The sequence below is a fragment of the Stegodyphus dumicola genome, chromosome 8 (genome assembly GCF_044657685.1).
Source record: "Stegodyphus dumicola isolate Sdum_Otavi_A_Nest chromosome 8, ASM4465768v1".
Lineage (NCBI taxonomy): Eukaryota > Metazoa > Arthropoda > Arachnida > Araneae > Eresidae > Stegodyphus > Stegodyphus dumicola.
Window position 1 is genome coordinate 37,102,850 of NC_140775.1, and position 12,457 is coordinate 37,115,306.

Sequence of the window (12,457 nt, forward strand, 5' to 3'; positions counted from 1 at the left end):
AGCTGGAAATTTATGTAAAATGAAACACGAATAATAAATTTCATATAATAAATCACATTTTGGGAGTGACAAGATCTCTTTCTTCAAAAACTTTTAAAATATAAACTAGTACAAGACTATAAACCGTGTTTCAACAAGCAATTGGTTACTTAACATAATAACTAGAAATAGTTATTTGCAATATCATGAGTTTATTACCAGTATAATTTGGAGACTTTCAACAGTCCTTTCTGTTATCTTCTACTATTTTTAAACAGCTGCATAATTTTGTAACTTGCACACATTTTTTAATATTTTACCATTACATTTTTTAATGTAAAATATTTCTCTAAGAGTTCCATTTTTATACATATATTTTTCTTCAGAAATAGGACTATCATATACTCATAGTTGTATAAAATCTACTTAGCAACAAATACAAAGATCTAGAAGGAAATTTATAGTTTTCTGTGTATCAAATTTTGTTTTATAATGTATACATGTGTATTATGTAATGTGAACTGCAAATTAAAATTTGGTACATATAATAGCGTAAGAATATTGTATTATTTTCTTCACATTCTATCATTGTTTTATAAAATATGATCAACTGACATCAACTTACACCATATTCCACATTCTGATGTACAGTATCCAGAACGATCTAATAACCATACTTCCAGATCACCTATCCAATAAGTAAATAAGTATGCAAATAAAGTCAAAATAATGAGAAAAATTCTGTTCCTCATTTAAAAAGGTCTAAGAATAGAGAATATAAAACTCAGCCAACAAAGGCAAGTATACCTAAATGCCATTTTCCTACCCACTGACTGAGATTCCCTGCAGGTATGTCACTTTCAAACACCTGCTGGCTAGGGAGTGGAATGTTGGCCAGAATAACACTTTTGGCCCTTGAGTGGTTGTGAGTGGATTATCATTTTTCTCTCTGACCTGAACAATAAGTGAAACTGCAGTGTTGTTATGTCTACATGTCATTTTACTAGATTTAAATGATGATTCAAAATCTAGAAATTTCTAAAATCTAATTGCCAAAGTCTCTGCAGTGCTGAATCTTAGACTTTGTATTTACTTTAAATTAAATGTATCAAACTGTATACTGTGTGAGGTATTTATTTGTAAATGAACGTATGTTTTTCTTCCTATATGTTTAGCTTATGTTAATTCAGATTTGTTTATTTATTTTGCAGATGATGATTGTGTTAAAGATATGAATGTTAAAAGTGATTCTGTTCTGCCTGATGTTATTTTATCCACCCACCCTCAATATAATGGAATTGATGTGCCAGAATGCTCACAGGAAAACTTCTGCATGAATATTCCTTCAACAAATTCATCTTCTGTTGACAGTTCTTCCATGATCTGCAGTCTTTCTGATAGTTTAAATGATCGTTATTGTGTTACTAAAACTGATGAAGCAGTGCTTAATGATAATTTTAATAATGTTCAAGGCCTAGAAAATTCTAGAATTCCCAAAGACTTCTTTATCAATAGTGACTTTATGAAAGATAAAAATATACAATTATTGTTGCAGAATGTAACCACAACCACAGAATCATCAATATCTGACTGTACAAGTACAAATGCTACTGTAACAGATGGCAAAAGCTGTAAACCTTCTGAATTACCTGAAGATCTCTTAGGCTCAAATGTCAGTTTAAAAGACTTTAATGTACATTATGAAGCTATGATTGGGAGAAAGAGTGATAGTAATAAAAATTATATTATTCAACAAGTACCTGATCAAGAAAATTTAAAAGGAAATAGTGACAAATCTAATGCATTTAGGTGCACTATGACTAGCTCAAATAATACTTCCGGTAAAATATCCTTAAAAGCTCATTTAGTCATAAATAGTTCAGTTAGTAATGATTTTACTCAGAGTAAGCAATTTTTACATGACTCTGATAATTGTAAATTAACTAATGTAAATGAAAACTCTAATTCAGGACTCATTCAGTCAGGAATTCTTGCAGATAATGTTTCAAGCTTTCAAGCTATTTTACCAATAGAAAAAATCTCGCCAGTACTGGAACCTTCCACTTCTGAAGAAAGTCTGACCTCGACAACAACAACTACTGTCATTCCTGTCTCAACTGACCAGAAAACTAGACCAGAAAAAATTCTTCCCGTACTTCTACCAGCTCAAGAAATAACCGGTATGTTAAATAAATGTGAACATATTTTGAAATATGTATGAATTTACTATTTATGATAACTCAGTGTGGTAGATATTTTATATTAATTTCAAAACATATTTTTTATGAACTGTGTATATTTGGTGGGGTTTTTTTTTTTCTGGTTTTCTAATTTTTATTACATTTGATGGATTATTATTTTTTTTTTTTTTATCAAAATAAGTAGAGTACTTTTAAAAGTGCCTTTTCTAAATGTAGGAAACTGTGATATCACAGTAGAGATTACTTTAATGAAGGAAATATACTTTCTGATTATCTGCAACTCCATGAAAAGCTGCCACCTTATTGGCAACTCTAACAAAATTGCATTGTTTCTCTATTTCGATGCCTCAAAAGTATTGCTCAGTGCAAAAATAATAATAATAAAAAAAGTTCTTTTAATTAAAGAATAAGGAATTGTATTAGAAAAAAAAGAAATCTGTATGTCCAATATTTACACTTTCACTGCCAGGGATACTCTTCAGGGAAATGACAGTTAATATAAAACATATAAATTCGTGTATATTCAAACACTTGGCATATATGCCAACATTATGACACATGCCAACATTACTACACATTGTTGCATTTTTTTTTTTTTTTTTTTTTTTCTGATACCAGTTTGTATATTATTTTCTTCCTTCACATTCGTACGGGGTTCGTGTGAATTTGGAGTGAATAACGATGACAGCACTTGATGGAATGTCGAAACACAATTTATTTAGCCAGTACTAATCAGGATAGCTCCAAAATCATGTTACAGTCGTTGAAGAACTACTATAAACATGGCGACACAATCAGTAACACAGCCTTTAGAGGTTATCAGGCTATAACAGTGGAGACAGCTTCATTGCAAAGCACCAGAGTACAGCTCCCGACTCTCCTCGGTTGTTCTCGGAACTCCACGTACTCTCGAGTCTCTCCACGCTACAACTTGTGATGCACTCGACGACACACAGAGCACAACTCCCGACTTTTTGGTTCAATTGTTCCTGGAGCTTAACACGATATACGAAGATACTCTTTTGATGCACTCAACGACCCATTCGGCACTCGCTGGCCAGCTGTCAACTCGATCAACTCCGCACGAACTAACTAGATTAGACTGACTATCTTGCACTCTAGACGAGGCACACACTAACTAATTGTGGACCTGCAGGGTTTATATAGCTTTCGGCTTGTGTTCGAGAACATTCTGGGCTAAACCGGTAAGAATTCGTTCCAGAAGGTTCTCCATCTGTCCATGGTCGATTTCAGGCCAAATATGGCAACCCTGCCTTCCTTGCTATTTTATGGCAACCCTAAAACTGGTTTACAAGGAAGCCATCTTACCATGCCTGTACATTTAGAAACAATACTACATGCCAACATGGGTATATAACCATGTTTCCTGACATGGGGCCCACGCCCCCAAGGGGGCAATACTACAGTTAAGGGGGGTAATTCGAAAATGGACTCGTCCAGAGTTGAAGGGGACAAAGGACGTTCTATGTTTCATGAAGTCAAATTTTTTCAAAATTTAATTTTTTGTTCCCCAAAATAAAGAAAAATGTAAGTGATATATACATAAAAAAACTTTTTAAGTTGCGGTGCTTTTTAAATATTTTATAAAGAATTCTCGCTGTAGACATGGACATTTAAATGCTTGCATTTAAGTAACTGACACATTATACTTTGACACATTATGCAAAGGCATTTAAATAACTGACACATTATGCTTTCCAAACGCTTCTTGTACATTTCAGCCAACGAATTTGTTTTATTTTTTACTGTAGGAATGGCAACCCGTTTCTTATTCTTTCCTTGAATGGCAACAGTAGCTGCTTTCAGCTTTGTTTATATTGATTTTATATTTATTTCTTTCAGCCCTTAGTGAAATGAGGGGTGCAAGCAAGAAAAAATGTTTGTCGTTATTTGGAGGCATATTTAAAATTTGGTTTCATACTCGGTCCATAAACGGTCAACTTTTGTCCATTTTATGCCAATAATGCCTGACCAACAAATCAATGAAATTAGGTCGTCACATTTGCACATTTGCAGGCAAAACATAATGCTGATATTAATTCAGATTTGAATTATTTTCCCACTTTAAGGAACAATTTTGAAAAAGAGCAATATTAAAGTGTCTATTTACTGCTCATAATGCAACTGTTAATCGTGCTCTTGAGGCTATTTATCTAATTTCATTACTCATCGCTTAATCTGGGAAAAGCCGTACTATAGGGGAAAATTTAATCAAACCCTCAATATCAGCTTTTAAAACTGTTCTTGAAAAAGATGCCACTAAATAATAATACTGTTTGCAGAAGAAAGATTAAATGAGTGAAGATATTGCAATACAACTTGTTGAAAAGCTGAAAACAAGAAAATTTTCGGTGCAAATGGATGAACCAACTTTGAGAGACAGTGAGGCCATACTTGTAACTTGTATAAGATATATTCATAAAGGGGATTTTGCCATAGAAATGTTCTGTAATCATTAGAAAGCACCACTACCTCCAAAGATATTTATAGTAAGCTAAAAAATTGCTTAGATATAAAAAACATACCAATAAACTTGTACCATACTTGTAACTTGTATAAGATATATTCATAAAGGGGATTTTGCCGTAGAAATGTTCTGTAATCATTAGAAAGCACCACTACCTCCAAAGATATTTATAGTAAGCTAAAAAATTGCTTAGATATAAAAACATACCAATAAAAAATCTAATACATCTTGTACTGCAGATGGTGCTCCTAACATGATGGTTGAAAAATAAAATAAAGCACGGAATAAGAAAAAGGTTTGCTTAAAAGTGATAAAAGATGAGAATCCAGAAATGCTTCTTGTGCATTGTGTTATTCATAGAGAAAACCTGGAAGCTAAAAACAATTTGCCTGTTCTAAATGAAGTACTAAATTCAGTTATAAAGTGTATCAATGCTACTAAAGCTAGGGCCAAATGTGAACGTCTTTTCAAGTTATTTTATGAAGAACAAAATGAAGACTATATGGGACTTGTACTTCACTCTGAAGTAAGAAGGCTGCCGAAAGGGAACTGCTTGGAAGATTTATGGAACTATTTGATACTCTTAGTTATTTTTTAAGCGACAAACCTGAAATGAAAAATCTGTTAACAGATAACAAGGCAATTGTGAGTTATTTAGCCGATATCTTTGAAAAATTAAATATATTAATTAAAAAACTTCAAGGAGCAAATAAAACTTATGATGCAAAAGGAAGATATTTGGTTTCATTATCTTTGTTGAATTATGTCAGGCATATACCACAAAAATTTTGAAAAGTCTCATCGGCTGAAAAAATGTGACGTAACTACCACTATATTTTTTATTGGTACCGCTATACTTGTTATTGTCGATCATCTGAAAATTTTATCGGCTGATTTAAAAGATGTTGTAACTTAAAACAAATTGATTTTCCAACTTGGATGATGCAGCCAATGCTTGTGGATTTGGCTGATATTTCAAATATGCAGTAAAAGGAACTCGCAGAAATGCGAAATGATGAATCAATTAAAATTTTATTTAATATAAAAGGAGCAATGACACAACTTTGTGAGGAAACCAGAATCGGATATCCAAATGCAACAAAATTTGCAAGAGAACTATTGTTACCATTTCCATCTTCATATTTTGCTGAATGCGGATTTAGTGCCATAAATGATTTGCTGCTTAAAAAAAAAAAATAAAGAAAGAAAGAAATCAGTTGGATATAAATGAAACCAGGAGACTTGAGACTCAAGTTATCTAAATTGAAATCTTACATAGAATTTCTTTGCAGCAAGTATCAAGCACAAAGAACTCGCTAAATTTAAATAATAAAAATTGATAATACTTAAAATAAAAAACTTTCACTAAAATGAGTTTTTTCTTGAATATGAGTTCTCCATGTTTTGAAAGTTCACTTACTGTGTTTGCTCATAAAATTTCATAGTCATTTCTTCCTAAAAGCTATCATTAAAGTTTCTTTCATGAAAATTTCAATTTTTAAATATTAAAAATTATGTATATATGCTAGGGGATGAGCTTAAAAAATTTAGAGAGGATTAGGGGGGCATAGCACGAAAAAGGTTGGGAAACACTGGTATATAGCCAAAAATATGCCAAGAACATAGTTGTTCTATCAAATGTTGAAGCTAGGGTTTGGATAATCAGAAGGTACTGGAGAAAATGTGGTACTTGTCTTCTGTAGCAGCTTTGGTGAGAAAGTAAATTTGGCATGTTTTTGCATTAGTGAGAAACAGTCGGTTACCAATCTGCATGTGAGCAAGAAACAAACAGTTAAAATAATCGAACCATTTTTTGTTATTTTATTGTATTGATATAATGAGTTTTCATGCTAAATTATTCATTGTGCTGACTATTTTTAATCTTCCATTGATGGGAAAAGAAGCTGTAGTTGTAATTTCAGGCATTATTATCAGCAATTGCTGAACTGTGGCCACAAGAAAGCATCTGTAAAAAATGAATTTTCTAGGCATGTTTTTCTTAATAAATAGCTTATAAAATAATATTAAATAAATAATAAATAGAATTTTCCAGTATACTTACGTCTTTTCTTTTTTAAAAAATAAATTGCATTAATTACAAATTGTTTTAAATAAAATAATAACATTTCCTGGCATATTTAATAATAAATGGAATTTTCTGGCATGTTTTTTGTGTTGTTTGGAATCTGATTAATGGCTAGACACCCAAGTATTTTAAAACAGTTACTTACAGAATTGTATTAAATACAATAATTAATGTGTATATATATTTAATAAATTGTGTTGAATTTTTTTCTTTTACTTTAAATAAATTGCTCACAAAATTCTATTAAAAGCTATAATAAATAGAAATTTATATTAAATTGCATATACTTGTGTATATTAAATAATTTGTGTTGTATAGATATTGAATGAATTGCCAGTTTGTTTTTATAGTCAATTTTGTTTCATGGGTGTTTATGAAGTTTGGCAACTAATTGTACTTTGTTGAGCTCGAATCACACCAATGCTGTTTTCTCTTGCTGAGGCCACTACAGAAGACAAGTACCGAAAATATATACATACGAAGAAACATCACCTTTCACCTATTACCTTTATTCCTGCCTTTACTATGAAATCTTAACTGCATGATAATGCAAACAGATTTTGACTGTTTATATTCTTACTACACAGTTGGGGGGGAGAGAGCTCACGCAATCAGTTGTCTCATTAGAAATGAGTTCAGTATGAAATACTAGAGTTTAACATATTCACTTAACAACTGAAATAGAAGTATGAATATAAATAGAAGTATGAATAAATAAAATAAATAGAAGTATGAATTTAAAAACATGTATAATAAGCTGATTTAGTTATGCACTGTATAATAAGCATGTATAATAATAAACATGTATTATAAGCTGATTTAGTTATTACTGCTTCTTATGTAGATGTTAGATTTATGTATGTTAGATTTATTACTGCTTCTTATGTAGAGATGTTATATTTTTTTTAAATCCTGAAATACAAAATTTGTGTGAAATTGTAAATGCAAATTATAGATAAGGTAATCAAATTTGGAAATTTGTGATGTAACATGTGTAATTTTTTTTTTTTTTTTTTATTTTTTTTTTACAAACAAATTATTTTATTATTATTATTGCAATGTGAAGATCGAAATTTGGGATGCTATATATGTAAGTTTTTAAATATTTTTATTACAAATAAATTACAGTCATGGTTTTTCCGGATTATATATCATCAGCTAAAATCTGGTAAGATGGCATGCAGAAATTATAAAATTAAAAATATGAAACTGTAATTTATGAAATAAAGAGCAATTATAATCTAAAGAGTATCAAAATTTACAAAAAAAAGCTTAATATTTATTTGTTTACTTTATTAAAGATTTCTTTCAACGAGTGCATACGTAAAGCATACATTATGCATAGTCGAAATTAGAAAATTGCAACCAGAAAACAATTTGATATTTATTCGTGATATTTATAATGACGAGGAATTTGATTTAAATCATATCAAAGATGGAGTACATCGAGATGAAATACTACATTTAGTAAGGAATTATAAGCCGGATAAAATAAAAACATCTGCCCTGAAGATAAGGATAGTGCTGACAGATCAATTTCCAGTTCATTGCGTGCTGTGAAGTCCCCCCCCTTCCCGCAGAGCAGCGTGAAATTGATAAACTGATTTTGTAATGGTTAGAGAAACAAAGGATATGCCTTTATCCATTTTTTGCAGCAATTCAATTTTTTGTTTGATGGACATTGAAACTTGCTTTTGCTTTGTAGATCCTTTGGCAGCTCCAGAATCGGAAATTCTTTTTGACATAATCAAAAGTTCAAGCTTACTTTTATAAAATTGCTCTAACAGTCTTCAAAAAATAATAAGCTGAATCCAATTAGAAGATTAAGAAACAACGCAATCTGCAACATTAACTGAAATAGATAATTAGATAATTTTAGCTTAGCTTATACCGTCCGTTATACATTAAACACACATGCGTAAACGTATTATGTGCATGCATGCGTTTACGCATGCGCAGAAAGTTTGTAGATTTGAGGTCCGGATTATAGATCAGTCTGGATTATGGACGTCCAGATTAAAGACTTTTGACTGTAGTTTATTATTGTGGAGGTGGTATGTAGGTCTATATATATAAATCAAAATAAATAATTTTTGTTTTATTTTTAATAGTGGCATAATATTTTTTTAATAATTAAAGAATAAATCAAAGCACGATATCTATTTTTAAACAAAATAATATATTTGTAACATTTCTAAATTATTTTGAAGTAGCCTTATATTTCTCTGAAGCATGAATATTTCTTGGAATATCTTTTTTGTTCTTCTTATCCTTCGAATGTCCACTTTAAACTGCGTCTTATCACTAGTCCAAAAACATATTCATAATGTTAATACTCGCTCAGTTGCAACATTAATGTCAGGAAGACAACAGAAAAACTGGCAATTTTAAAACATTTGAACTAGGAATCTGGTTTTCATTAAAATATTTAGCTATTTCCATCCACCTCTGAACTGGGCACATCTTATTTTTTTATCATTCCAATATTGTTTCTTCCATGATATATGACATGTTCCTCATATATATCAATTTCCAATAATCCAATAATTTATGACTTGGTATCATTTTATTAATAAACAGAAAGACTGTTTCAACTTGAGTGTAAGAAGATATTTCATTTAATGTGAACCAGCTGTAAGTTTCTATCTCCTGAAATACCTTTTTTTTTTTTTTTTTTTTTTTTTGTGCATTTCTCCAAATATCGTAAGCAGTCTGATAAAATGAAACAATAGCTTTTTGAAATTCAATAACTTGGTATTGTGACACATGTCCATCCTCTTCAAGTTTTCCTAGAGTTTAACATTATTTGGAATAAAGTTATCCTCTGCTTCGCTCAATATTGAACCTTTCAAATCATCCATTGAAGCAATTACATCAAATATCGACGCAGTTTGATTTTCAGTTGTTCTAATAACTTAAGGAAATATTGAAGCCTGAGTGTTAATGAAATGTAGCCAAGGTTCTGATTCTGGGTTTTCAAAGAATTTTAAAATAAGCATGGGAGACTTCACTTAAGATTGAAAGTAAACTTTCAGTGGTTAAAAACATTTGGAGTACCCTTTCAAACGGCGAGAAATAATGCTAACCATCTTGTTTATGAATTCCCTAGTATCATTGAAAAATCAGTTTCTATGAAGTTGCAGATATTTTTCAATGTTTCTACTCTAATAGTGCAAGAATAAAGTATGTCTTAAAAATATTCATTGCTATATCAACTGGCAGAACATCAGCTGATGTTCTTATAGTGTTACGAATGATATGCGCTGCACATCTGACTCCAATTAAACCATGGTTAAGGTTTCATTTCAGTTTAACAAGAATATTATTTTCTCCGTGTCTTTCAGATCCTCCAAAGTTAGAATTCGTATTATTGGCACAAAGAACTATAACTTTTTTAAAAAATTATTTTCTTCAAGACCGATAGTTAATAGTTGCTGACAATATGACATGTTTTATGAGATAAGAATTTAAATTCTAAAATTTTTTCTCTAACTCGATAACTCCAATCTATAAATCTAATAAGTATTAGAAAAGTTATTTCCATGTGATTGGATTCCTCAGTTAAGATTGAAACAAATGAACACTTTTCCAAATCATTGTGCAAAGCTGTTAAAGTAGGCATGGAAACATTTAGTATTATTGCTTTGGCCTTGACTTGCGCATATGTAACTTTAGGCTTAAATGATACTTGAAGTAGCTTAGACGTACAGTCTATAGATCTATAGCTATGGTTGTGAAAAATAGTATGGTATGAAATAGTACCTTTTATTGTAGCTGATCTTCTTATCACTTATTTTCTCTTGTTTGAAAAATTTCTTTAATAATAAGCTGGATGCAAGAGAAAAGTCTGACATTTGACATTTTATGTTTATTGCTATTTATATGAAGTTTAATATCTTTACGTTCACCATGGCTTATTGAAGATTTTGAAGAAATGTATTGCAGCATAAATTGGAACCAGTATAGTTTTTTTCAGTACATGGGTATTCCTTCAGTAGGCCTTCGTTAAATGTTCACATTCTTGTTTTGAACCCATTACTAAAAAAAAGTCAATAGGATAAAAAAAAATAATAAATTAAACTGCAGTAAAACATATCCCTAGCGCGTATGTAATGCACCATTGATAAATAAAAAATATATGTGTCTTTTCGAAATAGGAAATATCATTACATGTTATTGTTTCCGCAGATTTAAAAAAAAAAAAAAAAAAAAAAAATACCCCTTATGCAAAATCAAAATGATGATGGTCTAAATGTAGCAAAAGAAGAATGATTTTAGATGGGTATATCTACAGTGAAATTTCAGCAAATGACAAAAGAATTTATTTATAGATGCTGTGTGATGCGTAAGGGGATGGTATAACTACCGTACGTAATGCACCCCGTTGAACAGATATATAATGCAGCATTGATAATTAAAAAATATATGTATATATTATAAATTCAAATCACAGTAGCATTAATATATCAATTAAAAATTACAATGCTTGTCTGTAAATGAAAATCTGAACTGCAACTGTGACAAAACAAAACAGTAAAAATTTTGTGTATGTTTACAGAGAGGGGGAGGCAATTAATATATAAATTAAAGGGGTTGGTACTAAAAAAGGCCGTAAAAAATCACTAAACTATTTTTGATGAAAGTGCTGCCAAAAATAATTTCGTCAACCCTAAAGAAAGGAAGTATAATAGTAAATAACTAAGTTTGATGTTTTAATTTAGATGAAAGGTTAATTTCATATAATACTTTTTTATTATTATAATTTATATAAAAAGGCTAAACATGACTAAATGGAAGCATAAGAGTAAATAACTATTTCAGGTCATTATTATAATTTATATAAAAATTGCTAAACATAACTGAATGGATGCCTGCATCTATATTTCACTACCGTGTTATTGCTAAAGCATAATTTCATCTCTTTGGTTGTTCAAACATAATTTTCTCTAATGAATGATGCTTTTTCTTTGAAAACATTTTTGGTAAAGTGCAGAATCGCCCTTTATTTGTTTGCCCCTTTTTACAAGGGTTAAAAACAATTGGATTTTTGTCAATTTTCTTTTACTTTGAAAATAGGAACTTTGGAGTGAAAATAGGTCGATGTGTACATATATAAAGTCAAGGGTGTGCGCAGTGCCATTTTTGTGCAATTCTGGGATTTTTTTTTTAAAGTGAAAATAGTTTGCTGTGTACATGGGTAGCGAGTATGTGCAATTCTTAAAAACACATCAAGCAATGGGTGAATCTGTACTTTACCCAAAATTCTATTGCAGACTTTTCGTCAGGGGTAATTCCCAAATTGTTAAATCCGTAGAATATCAAAAAAAGGATTTAAAAATTAAACTAGTATTTCAATGCCGTCTTAAGAAATATAGAACTATGTAAACTTATGCAATCTGAAATCGGTGTGTACGCTAGATTTGGCACACTGTTAAATGGGCACGTTTGTTAGATTTGGCACTTTTGCGCATACATTTTCGCTGCAATTTTTTTATAGTCCTCAAAACAGAATAGAACCAAAGGGGCAATTACTAATATACCAACAATGGCATGAATATATCAATTAAAAATTGCAGTGCTGTCTTTAAGTGAAAGTGTAAACTGCAACTGTGAGTAAAAATTCTGTGTGTGTTTGTGGAGAGTGGGGAAGAAATACAGGGATGAGAAATAGAACTTTGCCACTACAATTTTTCTAAGGTAAAT

At 30.6% G+C, this 12,457-nt stretch overlaps 1 protein-coding gene across 1 annotated transcript in view; it reads left to right on the top strand.

Moving 5' to 3' along the window:
- Positions 1–12,457, top strand: part of LOC118197917 (uncharacterized) — a 96,106-nt gene that overhangs the window by 47,125 nt on the left and 36,524 nt on the right. The window contains exon 10 of the mRNA XM_085821739.1: positions 1,191–2,159. Within this exon, the coding sequence (XP_085677865.1) occupies positions 1,191–2,159 (969 nt within the window). The remainder of the gene's footprint in view (positions 1–1,190; positions 2,160–12,457) is intronic.